General features: G+C 39.2%; 2 protein-coding genes across 2 annotated transcripts in view; both read left to right on the forward strand.

Moving 5' to 3' along the window:
- The window catches only part of WTAP (WT1 associated protein), a 28,454-nt gene extending 21,630 nt beyond the window's left edge, over positions 1-6,824 (forward strand). Inside the window, exons 7-8 of the mRNA XM_085307433.1 lie at positions 3,598-3,752; positions 5,600-6,824. Coding sequence (XP_085163559.1) covers positions 3,598-3,752; positions 5,600-6,183 — 739 coding nt within the window. The 3' untranslated portion in view covers positions 6,184-6,824. The remainder of the gene's footprint in view (positions 1-3,597; positions 3,753-5,599) is intronic.
- A 6,300-nt stretch (positions 6,825-13,124) lies between these two features.
- SOD2 (superoxide dismutase 2) lies at positions 13,125-23,423 on the forward strand. Its single transcript, XM_085307434.1, has 5 exons — positions 13,125-13,233; positions 14,549-14,751; positions 19,013-19,129; positions 21,635-21,814; positions 23,192-23,423. The coding sequence occupies exons 1-5, from the start codon at positions 13,205-13,207 to the stop codon at positions 23,335-23,337; spliced, it is 675 nt and encodes a 224-aa protein (XP_085163560.1). The 5' UTR covers positions 13,125-13,204; the 3' UTR covers positions 23,338-23,423.
- The last annotated feature ends 417 nt before the right edge of the window (positions 23,424-23,840 follow it).

Below are 23,840 nucleotides of genomic sequence, written 5' to 3' on the forward strand. Positions count from 1 at the left end.
CTGGGTGGAATCAGTGAAAGGAACCTTTGCTACTCTGTTGATGCCTCTGTTCTGTTGTCCCAAGTTACTTGTAATAGTAGCAATATGGGACAGCTGGGAGTGCATGTCTAAGGTGTGTAAAGTGAAATGCAGACTTGATAACAGCATTTATGTATTTCTTTTTTTTTTTTTTTTTTTTTTTTTTTTTAATTTTTTTTTTTTTAGAAAACTAACGTTTTGACTTAAATCAGTTGGGCGATATTTCGTGACTCTAGAAAATTCAGGCTTAAAATTTTAAGAGGTTCAGCTTTCATAGAAGGTGATGAATTCAAACTGTTTCGTTGGTAAAATTATGATTTTTTTAAGATGGCATTACATATTTTTCAACTCAGAAATATCTTAACTGTTTGTGCTTTAGATGCTTAATATGGAAAGGAAGAGTAGTGTTCTTATGCAAGCTTATTTTTTGCATGAGTAATGGCTTACAGCAAAAGAAAAACCTTCAGAAAAACTTTACCTTTAAAAAAGTGATACATCTGGAATGATTTTGCTGTAGCAGTATCTAAGGTTTTAATGATCTAGCATCAAAACAGAGGTAAGATTTGCATTAATAAATTGTTAATGTGTTACCAAGCTGTTTGTAAAATTTACTATAATGTGTGGACAGAGGCAGCTGTTGGGATGGTTGATCTGGCATGCCACACAGATTGCTTGTTTAACTTGGAATTCAAAAAGTGACTTAATGCATTTAGACACAGGGTTTATTTTTATTTTTTTAAGTAGTCCTCAGGCTCTAAAGTTATATGTACAAACTGAGGAGAGACAAGTAGCTATGACTACTTTCTTTCAAGCGGAAGTATCAAAGAAAATTTTGTCACTTTTGCAGTTAAAACTTTCCTTGATACTTGTCATGTAATTTAATCTAACTGTGGTGAATGTATATAATACATATGTGCAGTAGCTGGAATACAGAAAATTAGATTCATTTCCTTGTAAACAGAGGTTGCCTTCAAAACTGGGTTATGATTTGATTGATTTATGTTTCTGGAAAGGTAAAGAAATGCTGACCCACATGTAAAGGGTCTGCAGGATTTTTCATCTCTCCTTTCCTGCCCTCATCAGCCCACCTACACTATTTGTCCTTCCTCATACGCAACTACTCCTATTTCATGGCACCTGACCTAGTTTTTGAAAGAGATGATGCTCCTATTCAAGTCTCTAACCAGTGTTATGAGGTAACATGTTGACTGCAACAGTAAGCAGTGTCAATTCTGGACCTTAACCATAGATAAGGGTGTACAGCATAATCATTGCTGATGTCTGGAGCAGAAGATAAAAGGATGTGTAATCAAAGAAATGGCTCTGCTAAGCCATTTTAACCATCGTTGAACATACAGTATACACTTGAATAAAAACAAAAAATTAGAAACTTGATTTGCAAAAAGCTTACTACGAAAAGTAATCTTTTGAAATATAACCACTTACATTTTTGCAGGTTTTGTTGCATGTATGTTCAAGTGGATTTGTGAAAACATTGCCAAATTCAATTTTACGGCTAGTAGGAGTTATTTTAATAGTTGCTGGATTTGTTACTTGTTACTTGTGCATGTATTGTCTTCTACGTAAATTGCAAGGGGAGATTGCTTGGTGCTGTGCTGCACTAGTTCAGAACATCTGGAAATCTTGATGGGAAGAAATAGCATTATAGGTAACTATGCAAATTTCTATACAGGTAATATTTTACATTTTGGCAGGCGTTAACATGAAGAAAATGGGATTCTAAAATTGTCCCAATTTTAAGGTAACTGGTACTTGCTAATACTACAATTTTATGTTGTTTTGTGAAGAGAAGAACGTTAAATGACTTAAGTGCTGTGAACTTTCACTTGTAGTGATGATGAATGCAGTAACAGGAATCTGCAAGTGACAAAATCATTGCTTGTCAGCCTAAATGCTTTTGGGATATGCCACGTTGCTTATTTCCAAAGTGGTCCTGCTTTATAAAGAATGATCATCTTAAGGAAACATTTATCTTAAGTGTATTACTTGGATTGTATTAGGTCAGCACAGTTTAAACATCAAGGACCTGGCATTGGACATCACATCGAGAAAGAGAACAGGTTGCTGCCTTTAGCAGAGTTGCATGCTTCCAGGACTTTACACAGCCAGATTCCTTCTGGAGCAGCCCATCCGAAAGATTTGGGAGAGTCAGTCGGAAAATGTTAAAATGGGGCAGAGCTGGCAGAACTTAGTAACTGTCTAAGGCTTGAATGTTTAAAAGGTGGCTGATTCGGAAATGATTATTTTTTATTCTTACTTCTGGGTATTTTGGTTGCAGGAGAGAACCGTGGCTGTGAATCATAGTAGCAGAAATTCCTGTTTTACAATCTGCAAAATCTCTTTTCATCTTTGTCAATTGTTTAAAAACAACTTTAAGCTGACCTCCTTGGTCTTGTAAAGAAACACAAGTCCTGCCATTGAATTCACAATAAACCTGCTCAAGTCTTTTTCTTTTTTTTAACAAAGCTTATACTTCCATAGAAAAGAGGACAGCTTTGTTACATTGCTGAGTCTCATAAAAAGAGAACTGTTGGTAGTTGCTTTCCTTACTTAAGCAGACCAAGAGTCTTCGAAGACTTTAGCTCTTTCTTTTATGGAGTCAGCTGTATTGCCTATATATTAATTTGCATACTACTTCCTATAATGCTCTACAGTATAGTTTTTATCATGAAGATTAAAGATGTGTGATGTAACCTATTTAGCAAAGAACTTGTCAGTTCAAAACAGCTTTTCTGTCTGATTATTTCCCACTTATTTTGGAAAGTGGACATCCTAAAGTATTGTTCTTGATCTGAAATGTGACCATTTAAACAAATGGTAATATACTTCTTACTTTTCGGCCAATTTTTAATTGCACTTTAATTTCTCCTCACCATGCAAGATGTGCATAGAAAGAGCTGACTGAAGGAATCGTAACATGGATTGTGTATAATACTGTAAAATATATAAATTAAATTGAAAAATAGACACCTGTTTTTTTAAACAGAAGTACACAGATAACATTAAAATGAATATCCAAGCCTCTAGAAGAAATATGGATGTCACTGTAAAAATGAGCATGGGATTTTAATGTTATCCCCAAACCAACTTTCTTCTTTTTACCCATGTGTAATTACTAAATTACACAAGTACAATAAAGGAAGAAGCTTTTTGTTTGTGTATGATTCGGTTCACACATTCTTGTGCTGTCCTTTATCTTTTCAATTACAAGGCACATCTTTAATCAAATATTTCACTCCACGGAGAATCAGCACATGCAAGATTGTGCATACTGATAATCCAGATGTTGGTATTAAAAAAAGAACAATATGCTCATTCATATTTGCAGTAATAAACTTGCCTTCCACTTTACGGGACAGCAACAGAAGATCAACTGACATTGGAACAGCGTGTGGTAACTATAGGGAGACTTTCTGCTATGACAATTATATTGAGGCATAATGTTCCTTGAAYTGTGACATGCAGAAATTGCATCTCCTTTTTGTCTATAATTGTGATTGAGGAAGATTACTGAAGGTTTTATGTTCTTCTTGTGATAGATGGCTCTTTCCTTTGCAGCCAAACAGGCAAAAAGTTAATGGCGAAGTGTCGAATGCTTATCCAGGAGAATCAAGAGCTTGGAAGGCAGCTGTCCCAAGGACGTATTGCACAGCTTGAGGCAGAGTTGGCTTTACAGAAGAAATATAGTGAGGAACTTAAAAGCAGTCAGGATGGTAAGGGATTTTTCTAAGAAAATGGAAGTTGCCTTGCACTTCTGTTAGCTTAATTACTGATGATGCAGATACTGTAAATTCTCCTATGCTAGAATGAAAGGACAGTATGAAGTAAAATACGACAATTGTAAGTCTTCACTGGTTGCCTTAATTATGAAATCAAAACACAAATCTAACCTTGGGGGGATTTGCTGCTTCCGTAATGTGGGGAGGGGGTTGCATTTGAAATTGCCAGGCTTTTCTATTTTAGTACATGCCTAGGGAATGTTTAGATGGAACACATTATTGGTGAATTGATAAGATCAAAACTGTTAACATTGCATGAACCTAAGCAAGCATTGAGAGCAAAATGTTTCTTTGTCAACTGTGACTCATTTTGAGTTTATTTGGGGGAAGGGTGATTTATCTATGCTTAATACAACAAAAATGCGCTTTTTGCTTAAATGACTCAGCTGAAATAAAACCTTCCATTATTTTATTCACAGTCCACATTGTGCAGCATTATGAGCCTGAATTGAAATTACCGGTAAACTCTCACCTCTTGCATAATTTAAATGGAGGGGGAAAACAGCAATTTTTTTAATTTCCAGATTTTCTACTGAGAGTTCAGGATAGATGGTTGTTCTTAATTTTGGATTAAAATTTGGCTTTTTGATAGTGTTACACAATAGGGTGTTTGATAAATCTTGGGACATTAACTCTTCGATATTACTGCTTAAACCTGAATATACTGTTCTTGTTTTACAACTGAAACCTGTAGAACAATACAGGTGTGTTTTGGCACTGCTTAAGTCTGATATATCCAGTATTATAAAGGATATAATATTTTCCYGTAGAATTATCTCCTTGTGAGCAAGTACAGTATAAAGTGATATATAATCAAGTTCTTAATGAAAATGATTTTCTGTAATGGCATGAATTTCATCTAAATTGATCAGGTTCGTAATTGAAGCAGGTTGTGGACATGCTTCGTGAATACCTGCTCCAGAATGCAGTGTAGTGCAGTAAGCAAAGTTGTGAGCAGATTAAGACTATAGTAATACCACAGTACCACTCTTACCTTTCCAGTGAATATTTTTTGTACCAGCAAGCATGCTTTTTAAGTTAATATAAATTCTTAATAAGTAGTGTGCATTCTTACTTGCTTTTACAGGTTGAAGTTTGAGACTTTGGGTTCAATATTTTTTCCACTGTTTCCAGGTCACATTTGTTCTGCTCAGAAATGTAGTCCCCATTGAAAAGTGTTTTCTTTGTACATAAGCAGCACTAAAAATTCTGTGGAATTAATTAACAATTTTGCTGATATGAAAGTCAGCAAAAAATTCACTTTTATCGTCCTGTTATACAGGATTAAAAGCAGTAAGAATTGAAGCTTTCTTGAAATGTGACTGATAGTTTTTTTTCTCACTGAATAGGTTGTTGTATTCAAACCTATTACAYACAGCCATGTGGTTCATGGTTACTCTTTTTATTTATTTATTTTTCCTTTTAAAAGTGTTTCTGCTGAGATCTTTGCACTTGAAAGTAGGATCTATTTGCAAAATAGTCATTGTTTGAATTGACCCGTTTTCCAAATATTATTCTTTCTTGCCCATAAATGAATGTCTTCTCATACAGTGTTTTCCTATATTGTTCTCTTGTATTCTGAATAGCATTATAAAAAGTATGTAAATGAGAGTTTAGAATTTCTTCCATTAGAGGCAGAGTATCAAAAAGGACGATGACTGGAAAATAGGTTTGTTGAAAAATTTCAGCATAAAATGTTGCTACTGGATTTTGTCTTGTCTGAGACTGAAGCTATATATGTGCTATTAAGTATTTGCAACAAATGTGTTTTCTTTATATAGAATTGAATGACTTCATCATCCAGCTTGATGAGGAGGTAGAGGGTATGCAGAGTACCATTCTTGTTCTTCAGCAGCAGTTGAAGGAGACTCGCCAGCAGTTGGCTCAGTACCAGCAGCAGCAGTCCCAGGCTTCCACCCCAGGTACCAGCAGGACTCCATCTTCTGAGCCTACAGACCAGGGAGAGGCTGTGGGTAAAGACTGCAGCCGTCTGGCTAACGGACCAAGTAATGGTAGCTCCTCCCATCAGCGGACGTCTGGGCCTGGATTTTATAGGGAGGGTAGCAGCACGGAAGATGACTTCCCAGCTTCTCCAGGGAATGGTAATAAGCTGTCCAACCACTCTGAAGATAGAACTGGTAGAGGAGGTGGTAGCTACATAAACCAACTCAGTACTGGGTATGAAAGTGTAGACTCTCCCACTGGCAGTGAAAACTCTCTCACTCACCACTCAAATGACACAGACTCCAATCATGATCCTCAAGAGGAGAAAACAGTGAGCATGAAAGGTAACAGAACTGTGGGTTCTCGTCATGTCCAGAATGGTTTGGACTCCAGTGTAAATGTGCAGGGTTCAGTTTTGTAACATTTTTTCTGCAGCATTTTTATACAGTGTCATTTAAATTGGGAGAGGATACTGTCCAGAAGCCGTTTAAATTAGTGCATACTTGTCACAATTTTGCCTTTTTGTGGGTTTCTTTTTGCTTCAATACCTCTGCCACTTTGGAAATTTTAACAGTTAATTACGTTGAATGTTGCTAAAAGGACGTTTGTGTAGCTCAAGTTATTTTTATATGAGTTAATGTGAAGTTGAAATGGAAGTTATTTCCACAAAGTATAACATAAATGATGTCTGTACAAATCTGTGTATATCTAGAACCTGTGCTGTGTAAGGGCATTCTTACTCATACTGTTATACTTACACCATCTTCAAGAATTGTCATAATAGCTGTGGGTTTATGACTGCCAAGTTTGCCCAGTACAGTAGTTTTATCACTAAAAGATGGACTTACTGAAGAAGTCCTGTAGTAGTTTCAGTGTTAATTACAGTTTTTCTCACCATACATCTGTGCATTTTCTCCTTAGGTGACCGAATGTTTATGAATTGTGTGCATAGTTACTCAGTTTTTAAGAACTGTTGTATCCTGTTTATGCATATTGCTCTGTGACTTCAATATTATCTTACCTGTACTGACCAAACCTAAATAAAAACTTTTAATAATGTAATTTCCTCATTGTTCTGCATTGGTTTACACGGCTTATTTGTATGCAGTGTGTTTACAGTATGTATTTTTAATTGAGTTTGTCCCTGTGTTCAATCCTACATCATATAACTTAGGCCTGGGGTATGCTGTCTTACTGGCTGTGCTATCAGTGTGTGCTGTCTTAGTAATTTCAGGCCAGACTGATGGTGCTTATTCTACAGATTGTTTCTTTATCAGCAGATGAGAAAGAAAAAAAACATGAGGAAAGCTAATAAAAGAAAACTCGAAGTTACAACTTAGTGTGATAAAGCATCCTGTAGTTAAATATACCAATTAAACTATGAAACTTCAAGGAGTTAAGAGTTAGTAACTCAGATTCTTTCTTAAAATGTATCTAGTCCTTGGGGGGTGGGAGGGTTGGTTGTTTTATTTTTCTTTATTTTCTTAACATTTAGCTGAAGGACAACTTGTGTTGACTTTAAAAGTAACTTTTTCACATTCTGCATGTGTTATCTACTATACTTTTACTGTTCAGTAGCAATATGAGTTGCTACAATTTTCTCAAACCTCAATTTTTGRTAGTATTTTCTGTCTACTTTTTTAGTGATGGTGACATGTAAACAAGGAGATGAAAAAGGCTCTGGCTCTAAATAAATATTGGTTAAAAGGAAAATAAAAGTACTTTTTTTGAGTAATAAAAGTATTATACTTACTAGTAAACTTAAGTTTCCGTACTTGTACTTGAAAACCTCCACTACCTGATGACTAACAAAATTACTCTAATGGTTTTATAGAAGAGAAAAATTTTAAGTAACTGCTTATAGCTTTGCAGTTAACTCTGGTGACACTGAGACTCCTGTTTAAAAGCTGTATTTAGTTCTAGGGGATATTTGGGTATGTGTTAACTTTAAACTACAGTGTTGTAATAAATTCCTAGATGAAAAATGGTACCATAGAAAGTCTTTTATAAGTGGCATATTGTATGAAAATTAGCATCTGCAGTAGTATTGTCCAAGATGAAGGGATGTAATATACTATTAATTGCTTTCATGTTTGTTAGAAACATGCTAGTTCATGTACCACTGCTGCTTTAATTTCATAGGGCTTACAGGTGTGTTAAAACTAGTTTGCATTTCTTAACAGAAGTGTAAGTCCCCCSGGCAATACCTCGTGGGTTTTTTGAATGTTACTTTAGCCTTCACTGCCTGAATGGAAATGGCAGTTACTAGTTGAATGCACGAAAGGGAAGGTACTATCAGACTTTATCTGATAATATAGATAGTAATAACCCTTGTAGTGAAATTTATGGTGGTGGTTCAAAACTCAGTTTGAAATTTAGGCCAAGGAAAGGGTAGACCCCCTTTCACCTGCTATAGAGAATCACAAAATATCACTTGAGTTAGAGTAATTGCCGTTAATTTGTTTTACAGTTTTCTAAAAATGCATAGCTTTTAAGCAGTGACAACTTGCCACTTACATCTGTCAGTTATTACATTGAGATGTTGATGTTTTAAAACCTCACATAAGGATAATCTGAGTAGTTTGTTTTCTCACTAGTAAGTGGGGCAAATTTTTTTGACAGTAAACCATTTTAAACAGATAAATATATTTTTAGTTACAGTGTTAGAATAAAAGCTGGGCTTAAGTTGGTATAGGAAAATAATTGTAAGACATGATAAGGCATTCCCCTTTTCATTCTCAATTCACATGGTGTCTTCTAAATAAGCTGGCTGAGGTGTTTTGCTTGCTTGGTTTATCAAAAATGAAAGCAATCTGGCAATTGTATCAGTTGATAACCCCAAAAAACAAAAACATACAATTGGCTTACTTCCTGGAACATTTGCTGCAAAGCATTAGGGAATTGCAGTCTAACAATACATATAGAAATGCTAACTATAATGTTAATGTTCTTGGCTGTCTGTCAATGAATACCTAGAATCACAGAAAGGGTAAGGCTGGAAGGGACCTCTGGAGGTCATCTAGTCCAACCGCCCTGCTCAAGCAGGGTCACCTAGAGCATGGTAGACAGGGTTGCATCCAGGCGGGCCTTGAAGATCTCCAGAGAAGGAGACTCCACAACTTCTCCGGGCAACCTGTGCCAGTGCTCCGTCACTCTCACAGGGAAGAAATTCCCCCTCACGGTCAGGCRGAACTGCCTGTGCTTCAATTTCTGCCCATTGCCCCTTGTCCTGTCACATGAGATAACTTGCAGCTTATATTATGACGTGTTTAATAACCTTAAAGGTAATTAGTTCATTTTAACAGAAGATCAAATTTTTTTGATTACCAATAGATACAACATCTCTTTAGATACTGCATAATCTTGCTATATAGATTTTAAGCATTTGGGGTAAAACCCTGTTTCCAAAATTCCTGTTGACTTCAGAGAATTAATCTTCTATCATATGTATTGATAGATCATTTCTTATTTTTACTACTCAGATTTCCAGAGAGTACAGTTGGCTGATAAGAGATACAGAACTAYACATGTTTTTTTCTAGGATCACTAAAGAAATTGGAAGGTGGGTTTCCTACAACCTATGTATGACAATTGCCTTTGATTCTCTGGATTACTTCATGTGGATTTCCTGGCAAATACCAAGATGAGGTTTATTTTCAACAGGGTAGTTAAGACCAAATTAGTATTATTTTTGTGATTTATGTTTTTTTAGGCTGATAAACATGGGTTCTGTAGGAATTTAATACACGCTTAGTGTTTTTTTTTTTTTAAAAAAATTGTGGTAGCCAAGAGGACCCTCAGTACAATGTGAATTTTATCTAGTGTTTGTCTTGTTTGTAGAATGCTTCATAATTTTGAGTTAAGAACTCCCCTCTGATCTTTCTGGAGAGCTCATTTTCAATGGGTCTTTTAAATCATTTTCCCTAACTATTCAATACTGATTATGTTATCTAATGAGGTAACGGTACAAGAATGAAGCTTTCTGAGTGTTAAGACAGCTGAATTGCTACCTGGAGGAAAAGAGAGTTGGGAAACAACATATGCAGTGAAATGAGGAAAGGACCAGAAATGAACCAAAGAAAAGATAAAATAGGAGACAACGTAGCTAAAAAAGGACCAGTTGCACTTACTAATACCATCAGCAAACTGAAAGAAACATTTGCTTTGCAAGGCAAGTTTTCATAGCTTAATATGTTACTTTGTGCTGTTGTGGTATCCTATTCAGTGCAAAATAGTTGTAAAAGAGAAGAATTCTGTCTAGTAGAGAATTCCTGGTAGCAAAGCCTTGTGTTGCATTACTCCTCATTCCCAGCAATTGAGGTAGTAAGCCCTATGACACTTGACTTTCTACATATATGAAGGATTGTTTGTTTGCTGAAATACAAGCTATYTTTCTGTATCTGCTTGCAGTAATGAGACTCTGAGTTTTAGGAAGCTGTTAATGGTCAATTCCTCTACTCTATATCTGGACATAACTTGGATGATGTGACAAATGAGGTCAAAAATTTATCTTCGCTTTTGATTTAGAACAATCTAAGAAACTGACTGACTTCACACAAATTTGGGCTGAAAATATTGCAATGCAAAGTATCTTACATACCTGCTCCATTAACTGTTGCCTTCAAAATCAAGAAATATTTGTATGATACCTTTATTACAATAAAAGATTGGGAGAAAGGAGAATTCCAAAAAATGCCAGCCTCTGAATTTAAAATCAATCTAAGATTCCCCAGATCTAGTTTGGCTAGTTCAACCACAACTTTTACGGCCTGTGCTACATGAAGGTCAAACAATATGTTCATTTAATAGTTCTAATGTTGAATTACGTATGTTGCAATGAAAAAATGGTATTTTCCCAATTTAAAGAAACATGGTAACTGCAGCATTACCCATCAAAAACTGAAACTCATGAAACTACGAACTGAAAAAGAAATACATGAATTCCTTCCTCTTACAAGTTGCTTTTAAAACCTAGAGGAGCAAGGCTATGTAATAGATGTGTATTTAGCCCGCCCATTAGTGAATTTGCAGTCTCCTTTTCAAAGAGCAAAGCTAAGCTCTTTAAACTTATTTTATGAAACTTTCTTTCATCCCTTTTTAGAATTTCCAATTTCTACTAGAATGTTAGACTTACTGATCTTAGCAGTGCTTGTGTGGAAAGATGATCTTGCTTTTCCTAGGCCTGCCCAATATTAACCTTTGAAACATCTAGTGACTGATCTACTTGTTTTACTGCGGGCATTGCACTCTAAGTACATGTTGACACATAAATGATTTTTCTTCTCTCAATCAGTTGTAACCACACATCTATTTTGTACACAACTTTCACTGTTTGTTCATATACTGTCTTTCATTTCAAACAGTTTTAATGGGCTATGATTGATAATCAATGCATTGCAGAAGTGGCCTATTCTTTTTTGTTTTCCCACTAGTCTTTGTGTTACCTGCCTAGTAGAAAAAATATTCCCAAACATACTGCTAACAATTTGGATGTTGGGCCAATGTTTGACCCTAAAGGGACAGAATGCTGTTAGTCTTGACCCTATTAGGAAACATCAGTGAACTACTAGCCTGGTATTTCAGTGAGTTAATCTTTAATCCCACCCATCATGTGCCCTGTTAATGCCACACATGGCAAGTCCTTTAAATACAAAGTACTAAGTCATTGCTTTCCAGTAAGTTTCAAAGATCTTTTCTGGAACAATTTTAATTAATTTACTTTAATTTTAGTGAAAGAAGCCATATAGTCTCCTTTGTTACAGCTGCAAGTCGTCTACTATCAGTATCATGTAAGAGAGATTCATCTTCCCACTTCCTTCCAGAAACAGAACTCTTATGTGTTAAATGCTTCCTGATTTTCCTATAACCCTGTTTATGATTTTGCCATCTATATGTAATTTCATTCCTAATATATATTTTAATGACTTTCTATTGTTTTTAACTGAACAAGCAAGAGAGTGACATTAGCCTAAGAGTTAAGGAAGTAATGACAAACCTTCCACATGTTGTGAGCCAGAAATACTCACCTGTGTCAGGAGCACATGCTATACCAGATCTGTACTGAGAAAATTCAGTGTAGAAGATTTAACCTGTTTGTTCCTTGGTGCAGCACTCTTGCTTACACTCAGCTCCCGCAGCAGTCTGCCTTGTGGCATGCACACCAGAGGTTCTCTTATCTCAAGATAAGTCACTCATCTGCTGGGAAAAGCAGGCTTTTTTTCCCTTACTCCCAGGATTATTGTTTCTCAAGAGCAAGGTTTTTACAGCAGTTATTTCAGCAGAATGAACTGTGCATAAGCTTCCTTCTGAGGAAAAAAGGGGCAAATAACCTGTCCTCAAACTTCATCAGTTGAATGCTAATATCTACAAATTCAAATTCACATTTATAATAGTAGCCAACATTATTCCAGCAATTCAGCGGGAAGACTGATTCATATTTTTTGATCTCCTAGATGTATATTTTCATACTGCAGTAACACTGAATCACCATCATCCCCTTTACAGGAGCGGCGGGGGGGTTGCGTGAAGGCCACTTTCAAGTTAGGGTCCCACATTTATTTTTTTCTGTGTTCCAAAGACTTTCTGCCTAGTACTAAAAGAGTATTACACTTGCCTCCAATGTATTAGGTATTCCTTTTCCATATCTTAATCATTAGTTGGCAAGAGGAAGGGGAAGGGATTCTTCAGGAGAAAGAGCCCATCCCTCTCTGAGCATGGCGGGCCTCGATGTGACCATTCAAGTGCCAAACTTGGCGATGCTGCAGGGGTGGAAGCTCTCGAGTGAACTTCCCGATTCCCTCGTGAGTTCTTCCCCACTCCCCAACGTAGCCCCAGGCTGGAACTGCTGCAGCAATGATCTCGTGGCTAACTGGGAGGCTCCCCAAGGGCCAGTGCCGGTTCTTCCTCTGGCTCCCGGCCTCTTGCACTTCCACGCCACCACCCGCACGAAGCTTCAGGTGCCTCCGCAGGGCAGTGCAGGCGTGCCCCGGCTGGCCGGCCGAGGCGCCCCGCGGCGCTCCCGCCTGGCCCCTCCTGGCCTTGGAGGCAGCCTCCGCCTAGCCACCCGGCATCGCTGATACGGCTCCCAGGCGCGTGGTGGCCTTGCAAGGCCGCGCTCCCCCGAGGGCCCTCCRCTCTCCCGTCTGCTTATCTGAGAAGCTTGGCCGTTTCTCGCGCACCGCCCCTGGGCCACCTGCGGGCCCTATCTGTGACTCCTGCCAGCTTCTCACCCCGCTTCATCTGCCACCTCCTCAGCCAGCCGGGCGTCGCGCCAGCCCCCCGCGCCGCCAAGGCCCTCGGGCGCCTCCCCCGAGCCAGGACGAGCCTCGCCCCGCCGCCCCGAGGCGGCTCCTCCCCGCGCCGCAGCGGCCGCGGGCGCAGGCGCGGAGTGGGGAGCCGCGCTGCGCTGCGCTCTCGGAGGGTGCCGGTTGCGAGCCGCCGCCATGTTGTGCCGCCTGGCCGCGGCGGGCAGGTGAGGGCCGGGCCGCGCCGCGCCGCGGGGGAGGAGGCGAGATGGCGGCGGCGGCTGCAGCGGGAGCTCAGCGTCAGGCCGCGGTGTGGGAAGCGGCGCCGCCGCAGCCCTCGTCCTCCGTGCCCGGGCGGGGTGGTGGTGGGGAGCAGCCCGCTCCCCTCCCCTGGGGGGCGCTGCCCCCCCCCCCGCCGCGGGGCCCGTCGCCACTTCGGGCGGCTGGTGCGGGCGCCGGTGCCGGGGTTTTGCGGCGGCCTCGCCGGGCGCCGTGGGCTGCTCTCCTTCAGCTGCCCGCGGCTCTGCCCGGCCTGCTGCCCCCGAGGAGCCGCCGCGCTCCGCGGGAGGCCGCAGCCGCCTCGCTCCCCCGTCGTTGCCGGGCCGGGTCCCGGCGCTGCAGGGCGCCCTCCGGCCCGGCAGCCCCGCGGTTTCGTCGCGGCCGGCTCGTCCTGCTTTATGCCAAGGTCACYGGCGAAAACAGGAGAGCTTTAGGAGCTGAGCTTCCTCCCAGGCCGGCAGTGCACCCTTCATCACAGCTGTCATGTCTCACTAAAAAACAAGGTGGGAAGYGGGCAGAGGTCACCTGAAACGCTGTTTTCTTTGATGGACTTGCCCCGCTACCACCCTCTGATCACATACGCATGTGTATGTAGTTTCAGCATACAGAGCAGCGGGGACGTGTGTCTGCTGAAATACGTGAGGCAGGCAGAAGGAAGGTTAACACTGTAAAGGTTCTTTCCCAGGAACCCGCTGCATGTTTAATTTTCCAACCACTTTTTTTTTTTTTTTTTTTTTTTTTTTTTTTTTTTTTTTTTTTTTTTTTTTTTTTTTTTTTTTTNTGATACAGGCACTACTTAACTGTTATGGACGGTGAGGGAGTGAGATTTACCAGGGACTTTCTGTCCAGCTCTAACTCAGTCAATAAAAACTGGGTGAAGCTTTGAAATTTAGCGTGCTGCTGCTGGCTTGCTGTTCTTCCCCCCGCCCCCTCAACCCGTGCCTGCTGGCATGTGGCAGCCTGTGAGTTTTTGTGGTGGCTTTGTGGAACACCACAGAGGGTGAGGACCACAGCTTTACACTGCAGAGCCCTCTCTCTGTGTCCTTTAGGTGAATTCATCTTTAGGCAAGCTGTGGAGTGCGCAGCTTCCAGCTCTTGAAATAGGAAAATGGGACTTCTTTATCTAAGATACTGCCCCGTGTACTTACAGCAGCTGATCGTTAACAGTCATGGTTTGTCTGCTTCAGTGTTAAAGCACAAGTACTGAATCCTGAATTAGACTATTTCCTTCTATTTTTGTTTTGTTTTGTTTTTTTCTTCCAGAAGCAGTGCCAAATTGGTAGCACCATTGGGATGCTTGGTCTCTAGGCAAAAGCATACTCTTCCAGACTTGCCTTATGACTATGGGGCTCTTGAACCTCATATTAATGCAGAAATCATGCAGTTGCACCATGGCAAACATCATGCCACTTACGTAAACAACCTGAATATTGCGGAGGAGAAATACAAAGAGGCACTCGCTAAAGGTTTGTATATTCATAATCAAGAGATAAAAGGGAAACTAGTTAAAATACATGCTGTAGGCAAAATAGGTTAACTTTTCTTTCCAGGAGAAATATTTCAAAACTTTATTTTAAAAGAAAATATCTAATTCAAACTTGTTTTTTTCTCTCTTTCTCTCTCTTTTTTTTTTCTTTATGAAGTGAAATGCTTTAAGGAAAAAAAAGTTACTGTGCACTTAAGCACCAGCTGATACTTAGAAATTAGCTGTAGCTAAAAGCATGAGTTCTGCACTCTTTAATACTGTAAATCTAGAAAAAACTGCAGTGATTCTTGTGAATTTAGTCTGTAGTTGCAGAAGTAACTGGAACCAAAAGCAAGTCAGTAGGAAGTTGCAGTCATTTTACTGAACAAATGCTTTCTAACGAAAGTGTAGTAGCAAAACTATATGATGCAAAACTTGTGTAACTGGATGTTTTTCAGATCAAGTGTTCTACTGATTCTTGTAGAATAATCTTAGTCCCCTACAGATGGCGGTAAGAGAAGTGTGGTTAATACGTATGACATCCAGTGATGAGATCTGAATCTTGCTGCCAGCAATGCCACGGGGTCAAATTAAGAGGTTATCTAGCTCACATGCGAGTGTGAGATGCTAAAATACGTTGCAGACCAGCATGGGTTTGTTTCTTAGCTTCTCACATTCAGTATTGAGCAACACTGACTTCTCTGAAAACTGTTAGAGTCATTCTAGCCAAGCTACACTGAAACAGTTGAATGTTTTTTTTTTTTATTTTTTTCTTTTTAATTCTATCAGTGTTAGTTTGTGGGACTGATAAAAAGACATAGCACTCTTCATTCATTTTCAACAGCATGGAAATATTTCATTTGTTTTTCTGTACTGATCTTTCTAAAGAATCTCTCTATATATGTGACAGGCAATCAGTTCATAAATTCATTTCTCACTGGCTGCCACGTGGTTCCACAGTGTAATTTAATTGCTTGGATGACAATAGGAATCATGAATATCTGATTAAACTGAAACCCTGTAGCCCCTAATAAATATTGGGTGTGCTTGATAGTGGATGTTGATTACTTATGAAAGGGAAGGGATTTCGAGTGTCTAAGTAAACCTAAAAATATTTTGTACAGTCTAAATTAATGAACTCATTCCATTAAAAGTAGTGACATCAAGATTGCTTGTTGCTCTGTCCTGCTGGTGGTGGATCTAAGAAAGTTGTATTCCGGAGATTGATTAGTGCAGATAGAACTGAGGAGAGAATCTAAACTTAAAGAAATCAGTACACCTACTGCTGATGTTATTAATTATGTTTCATGCCTAAGTCTTCATCCACTAGTGGGCGCAGAATTACTTGGCCTAAGGCTTCAGCCACTGGTGGTGGCAGAATTACTGGGTAGCAAAAATGTCTGCAGTATTGTGAATCCTCTGACATATTTTTAACAGATAGTATACCCTTTGAGCTCTCGTAGCTTGCTGTTGGACATAGTGTACCTAGATGGAGAATTTAAACTTTCCATAAGGATTTTTGTGGGCATTATTTTGCAAGTAAATAGTGTATTGGTTGTTGTCATGAACATAGTACATATTTGCTTACAATATATTTTTTTGTGTTTTGATTTGGCTCTTTTCCTAGTTGGTATCCCAATGCACTATACATACAATATTTTTACTCTCATTATAAAACCAGGCTTTAGGAAAGAGCAAACTGCTGCCTAATTCTGTCAGTACTGTTCTTCCATATTTAAAAACTGAGCATGACCAAAATCTTCTGCACTGCAGTTCAAAATTCTGTTACACAGTACATTTAATTGCCATCGAATATCTCCTCCAGATAACACAGCCTTGATAATGACTTCTATTCAGCAGTAGAAAATGATTTATTCTTTTCTGATCATCTTTAACGTGTTCTTAATCTACCTACATGTATTTAGGTAACTCAGACAAAAAGCTGTCCTAGGCCGAGTCCCACAAGCTTATGGTGTCCGCTCTTTTGAAAATCAGTATGCAGTTCTGTGATTGGGATCAACACAGGAAATAATATCTTTGTTCCAGAAAGTTTTCAACATAAGCTGTGATCTCATTACTGGCTCATCAAAATGTCCAAGATTTGTCGATTGAAGGATCTTGCAGCTTAATTTTAGTGAAACTTGTACCTACAAGAATTTTCCACTTCCTTTTCTGACAGTCATTTGACCTGTGGTGCTTTCCCTAGCTGCTCTTACAAGAAAACAAATGCTTCTTGGTAAACTCTGAAACCAAGATGACAAGTCTCCTGAGTGCCTTTAAACTGTCTGTCTTGGTTTTCTGAATTGTCGTGGCTATACTGAGGAGTGGTAAGCTGGAGCAAGGGCCAGAGGCCCTATATGCAGTTAAATTCCTAGATATTTTTGTTGTAATTGAAGGGCACGTTACCTTTTTCATTGCCTTTTTCATTGTTAGGTACAACAGCACCTGGCAGCACCACAAGTATTATGCTTGAAGGATAGCAATCAAATGCGCTGTTTCATAGTGGTCCTTGGGGAAAGAATGCCTCTAAAAAATGGAAGGATAAACAATGGCAAAGGCATTAAAAATACCACTGTTATTTTTGGACTCCTGGCTTATAATGTATTGTATGCACTGGATGGATTTAAAGGTTTCTTAAGCTTTGCAAAATTCATGAAAGATGTCCCAAAGATGCTATTTTACTCAGTGTTGTGTGACATCTGCCATCCTTTAACCTCTTACCTGAATTCAGCATCTACTATTTGTATCTACTACTTTAGATGTTTTGTTCCAGTCCTGTTTCTGCCTGGATTTTTTGCTCTAGGTATGACCGTGACTGAAGGTACAGAGACCACATGTTAGTATTTTTTTTTTAACTCATAGGTATATTTCTGAATGGGAAGAAATTCAATCTATATTGCACTTAAAGATGAATTTTTGTAGAGATAAAGTTACTCTCAAGAAAGTATATAGAAAACTGTGTTTACCTTCTGTGTCTTAGGGAAACTGTTTACTGTAACAGTGATGATTTYCAGCAGAAATGAAAAGCCATGGGTACTTGACTGAGCAGTAATGTAATTTATTTTAACAGAGCTACGAATGCTGTTTTTTGGGGGATTTGTGAGTCTTACTGGAGCCTAGCATCTTCAACAAGATGTTGCATTCATATGAGGCTGTTGTAGTTTCTTAGGGGTATGAGGCAATACTAAGAATCTGTAATCCTATATTAAAATCCTAGAAAACGTGCTACTGCTATGTGGCCTGCCCTCATGTCTATCTAAGGCTCATTTATTCCTATAGGAAGACTTTCAATGGTGATTCCTGAAAGTGAGTTGAGGAAACAGCTGTCTGCATTGATTTCTTAAGAGAGAATGTATTGTAGCAGTGGACAAAACTTCAAAGAACTTCAAAAAAGCGTCATATTCTTTTAAAGTCAAAATAGCATACAAAACAACTGTGCTAAAGAGTAGAACTCCCTTTTGAGACATGAGGCACTAGTGAATTCTTTAAGGAATGTGACATGTGGATGGGAGGAAGCACAGGGCTGTCTGATCTTGGGTGACATAAGAGTTAGCTGTACGCAGAGCCCAAAACAAGGGTTGGGATTACATGTAAACTACTCATATGGTCTGTGGAAGCTGCTAAATGGAGTCCTGATGTTTGATCTTGGAATTAAAAACCTGCCTGGAGTGAGAAGAGGTGGGGAGTTTACCAATATTGAAGAGTGATATTTTGAGGAGAGGTTTCTGATACAAGCTTTCAAGAGAGAGGAGCATTCTGATCCTGTATGTACTCACTGTACTCATTGACTTTTTCTGGATCACAGTCTCTTTGCCCTGTAAATATTTTAAGAAGTTTAAGAGTTCTTAACTTGCAAATTAGTGAAGCTAATGGGTGAGTAGTATTCTTCTTTTGTAGTGGTAATGCTGGGAAGCTTACAGATGCTGGTCTTTAAAATGTTCTAGTTTCACTAGTTGYTTTATCCTATTGTGGAGTAGCAGTAGATGCTTAAGTACTCTCTTAAGTGTGGGTGGTCTGGTAGGTGCAATATTGGCACACTGCATATTACTACAGGATAAGAAAGGGTAGTTTGAAATCTTTAATGTGGTTTATGGCAGTCATTATTTAAAATATTTGTAATAATCACAACCTCTTTTTTCTATAGACATATAGGCTTGTAAGACTTAATAGATTTTGGAGAGCACTGGGTGCCTAGCTGGTACATAGTGACTACTGTGCTGCTGTTATTATTATTATTACTTTTCAATCTTCTGCATCTTTAGGTGATGTTACAGCTCAAGTGTCTCTTCAACCTGCACTTAAGTTCAATGGTGGGGGTCATATCAATCACACCATCTTCTGGACAAACCTTTCTCCTAATGGAGGAGGAGAACCTAAAGGTTAGTGCGTGTTACTGTGGTTTAATGAGTCAATTTTAATTCACCATTAGAAATGGTCTTTTCTCTCTTTGGAAGAGTACAAAGGATCTTTATTTTTTGGAGTCAAGTTGCCTTTCTGTGACAATTATCACCATTTTGAGGAATTCAGGGTCTTTTAGATGAAAGGCAAATTACGAAAAGTTGGTTGTGTGCTAAGTATTTTTAATTTCTAATAATGATTATCTGTATCCTGCAAAATAATTGGCTGTTGCTATAAATTGTCCCTTCCATCTTCATAAAACAAAATAGTTACCCAATGCTGTACTAATAAAGATATGACATGCATATATTCAGTTCACATGGAGATCCAGAAATCATGTACCCCCCAGTGTAGTGGCTGGATTGAGTTGCCCTAACAGACCACTTACTACTTTCTGTAGTAGCCTACACTCTGGTTTGGAGCATAAAATTTCAGCCTTCTGCATTTGACAGCCTGAGGGCTGAACTGGCTGAGCAACAGATCTGCAGCTGAAGGTACATCTCAATTGTTTCCATGTCTGATTCAGCCATACGGGCAGTCAAGCGATACATGTACATCAGAAGGCCATGCTGCCATTCAGAGAGACCTAGACAGGCTGGAGAGTTGGGTAGAGAGGAACCTCCTGAGGTTCAACAAGGGCAAGTGCAGAGTCCTGCACCTAGCGAAAAGTAACCCCAGGCACGAGTACAAGCTGGGGGCTGACCTTCTGGAGAGCAGCTCTGCAGAGAACGACCTGGGAGTGCTAGCGGATGACAGGTTGACAATGAGCCAGCAATGTGCCCTTGTGGCCAAGAAGGCCAACGGTCTCCTGGGGTGCACTGGGAAGAGTGTTGACAGCAGGTCGAGGGAGGTGATCCTGCCCCTCTGCTCAGCCCTGGTGAGGCCTCCTCTCGACTACTGTGTCCAGTTCTGGGCTCCCCAGGACAAGGAGCTACTGGAGAGAGTCCAGTGTAGGGCTACAAAGATGATCAGAGGGCTGCAGCACCTGCCCTATGAGGAACAGCTGCAAGAGCTGGGCCTCTTCAGCCTGGGGAAGAGAAGACTGAGGGGGGATCTTATCAATGTGTAGAAGTACCTGAAGGGAGGGTGTCAAGGGGACAGGGACAAACTCTTTCCAGTTGTCCCATGTGACAGGACAAGAGGCAGTGGGCAGAAAGTGAAGCACAGGAAGTTCCACCTGACCATGAGGGGGAATTTCTTCCCTGTGAGAGTGATGGAGCACTGGCACAGGTTGCCCAGAGAAGTTGTGGAGTCTCCTTCTCTGGAGATCTTCAAGGCCCACCTGGATGCAACCCTGTCTACCATKCTCTAGGTGACCCTGCTTGAGCAGGGGGGTTGGACTAGATGATCTCCAGAGGTCCCTTCCAACCTTACTGATTCTATGATTCTGTATGTTCTTGTCGAACTTCCCAGGAACAATTTTTTTCATGAAGCTTGGTATAGTTAATCATCCCAAAGTGTCATGATTGTTACTGTAAGAAGAACAACTCTTTTCATTCTTATTCTTAACCTAATTAGCGTAGCTGTACTAGTAATTTGGTGAAGAATAATTCTGCTGCTGCATTACAGCCTAATCCAGCAGCAACAGAAAAATCTGAGGTAGTATGTGGATGAGCAAAACTGACTTTGGCGTAGATTCTCTGCTTCAGATGATAATATACATGAAATATAACAAAGATTTTATGCTCTATTTTGAGCGATCAGTAACCTTTATGTCAATAAAAAAACTCAATGAGCCTAAAATACCATCTTTTAGTTTGAACTGAATCACTCAAGACTTTTGTAAGGAAACCTGCTAAATCCTCTCTGAGATGCACTGACAGCTATCACCAAGAAACTTGACTTTCAAAATCTTCTATCTGAGGGTTGGAGGGATAAAGAATGAGGAGTTTTTCRGCATGGCACTTTATGAAGTATTACTGCATTGTAATCTTAAACAGCTAAGCAGACTTGAAGGAGACTGTGCTGCTAGGATAAACATGCATGCATCTGAAAACCAAAAGTGCACTAGGATGTTGGAGAGAGGAAATAGTCTGAAAGACTTTGTATACATTCATTTATGCAGATATGAAGGACATCCAAATATTTCTTTGTACTAAGACAAAGAAATCACAGCCGTTTTGTGTTGCCCTTTTAAATACGCAGATCAGACTAGCTTTCTTACTGTTTTTGCTAGACTTCCTTTGTTTTTCCCTTGTCTTTTGGTGAAGAATGTAAGCTCTGGAGTGTCCTGTCGATAGCACCACAGTGTCTTTGACAATGTCATCTTTGACTACTGCACTAAATTATTTCCTGTTTTCTTGCTCTCTCAAGCAGGTTGAAACAGACCTGTTAATTAGTGATGCATCTTCCTTGTCTAAAGAATTCTTCCATCAGATCCCAAACACTTCTAGCTTTCCATACATCTTCTGGAGACAGGAGAAAATAGAAGAATGTTAAGCACCTGATTTTTATTATTATTATTATTATTATTTTCTTTTTTTAAGGAGAATTGATGGAAGCCATCAAGCGTGACTTTGGTTCCTTTGCAAATTTCAAGGAGAAGCTGACAGCTGTATCAGTTGGTGTTCAAGGATCAGGCTGGGGATGGCTTGGATATAACAAAGAGCAGGGACATCTACAAATTGCAGCCTGTGCAAATCAAGACCCCCTACAAGGAACAACAGGTCAGGTCTCTCACCTTCCCCTCTGCTTCTCTCTTTGTAGATTTCAGACACTAGGGTATCTGATCTGATCTGAAAAGGCTTTTTTTTTTTTTTTTTTTTTTTTTTTTTTTAAGACAACCAATGAGAAGAAATCACTGGATAAGTAGATCTGAAAGCTGTCTGAATATCATTCTAGCAAAAATGAAAAACAGTGGCAGTTTTTAAAACAGCATTTGTAAAGGACTTAGAAGCTCTGTGGAGAGCAGTAGGGTTTACAGTCTGTCTAGTCAAAAGGAAAATAGATGAGGCATATTATGGAAGCTGTCCCTTTTAGGCAGTGGTTTTATCTGAGGCTCTATCAAACTGTTCCTGAGTAACTGGAGTAGCTCACCTGTGAAGAGTATTTGGAAGATTAAGCTTCTTACCTTTAGATTTTTTCCTCTGGCAGAGAAGCTATTCACAGAAATGTTTGAATAGGCCAAGTAACAGGAGAGAAGGAGGTATATATAATAACACTTGTTTTCAAATGGGCTAAATTTAAAATGGTAGGGTTATAACATGCTTCCTTTGTCAGTTAAATCAGCCTTGGATGGAGATAATTCTTATGGCTAAGCAGAGTAATGCTAGCTATATCCTCTTAAAGGTATTTTTACTTATGTAGAGATACATAGGAGTGATGATGACAGGCCAGACACTTTCCACAGAGGCAAGATCTCATGTCTAGAGAGAATCCTGTCTGTGGAGGCTGCTTGTTCAAATCCTATTGCAGGTATCTTTAAAACATGCTCTATGGAATTCACAGAGACTATTCAGGAATACCATCTATTGTTCATATCTACTGTCAACATCTGCAGCAGTCCTCATATTGTTTATTGGTAGGAGAAAAAAAAATAATTTTACTAACAGGGAAGTACAGCATGAGGCAGGTACATTTCACTCCCCATATCCCTAACCCCCTTGAAAATGTCCAGTTTAAAAAAAATCAGTAAGAAAAAGGTTTATCACAAAAACAAGGAAAGTAGTTGGTCACTTAACTGGAAGCAAACTGTTAGAACATGAGACTCTTCTGTGGTGCATTGTTTAAGGAAAATGCTTGCATAATTGTGAAAGATACAAATGTTTCAAAAGAGACTTTATCTAGTTTCAGTCATGTCTTCAAGATAGTTCTAAAGTACTCAGGTGTTTATCTTAATCAGTTGACTTGATTCATAAATATGTGTGTTACTGTACAGTAAGCAGTTCTGTTAAATGTAACAATGATCACCTGTGTGCTGGAGAGTTCTTTGTCTCCTACAGATAAAGACTTAGAAATCTGGTACAACTAAGGGATGGAAGATAATATTTTATATGTAAAGAATGTTTTCGTAAACTTACAGAGTTTATCCTCCTTTTTTACAGGTCTTATTCCTTTGCTAGGAATTGATGTATGGGAACATGCTTATTATCTTCAGTATAAAAATGTTCGACCTGATTATTTGAAAGCCATCTGGAATGTGATCAACTGGGAAAATGTATCTTCAAGATATGCATCGTGCAAAAAGTAGAGTGGGATTCTTGCACAGACTACTAAAATGGCACCACTTCTACTTTAATACCACTCTTGTAGTAGTGTCTGTGGCTTACAAATGAATTGCTCTACTGCAGAAAACACTTAGGTCATCCAGCAAAAGCATTTCATAATCAAGCAAGATGTGTGCTTGTCTATTTCTGAGGGAGATATTTACTTAGATTTTTTTTGAAGCTTTAAACTTGTGTGACAAAGAAAGACACTTCAAATAATCTTTTCCACTGCATATAGAAACATAACCTTTCTCAAGATTAATGAGGTAATGGATTTCCTTGTTACACTTAAATATCTAAGTAGAAACATGTACTTAATGTTGCTATAAACAAATAAAACTCAAAAGAAGAATCTTATTTAACTGTTTAAAACTTGCTCATTTTTGGTAATAATTGGTCCAGTTATTTACTTGCTTTGAAGATGATTGGCAGAGTGCCTTTTGTAATTGTTTACAGGCTATGGAATTTTCCTAGACATTAAGATGGG

The sequence above is a fragment of the Rhea americana genome, unplaced genomic scaffold (genome assembly GCF_003343005.1).
Source record: "Rhea americana isolate MKP2758 unplaced genomic scaffold, rheAme1 scaffold_258, whole genome shotgun sequence".
NCBI lineage: Eukaryota > Metazoa > Chordata > Aves > Rheiformes > Rheidae > Rhea > Rhea americana.

Coding starts and splice junctions, on each gene's coding strand:
- SOD2 (XM_085307434.1), top strand. CDS start 13,205: ATGTTGTGCCGCCTGGCCGCGGCGGGCAG. Junction 13,234..14,548: donor CGCCTGGCCGCGGCGGGCAG/GTGAGGGCCGGG, acceptor TTTTTCTTCCAG/AAGCAGTGCCAAATTGGTAG. Junction 19,130..21,634: donor TGGAGGAGGAGAACCTAAAG/GTTAGTGCGTGT, acceptor TCTTTTTTTAAG/GAGAATTGATGGAAGCCATC.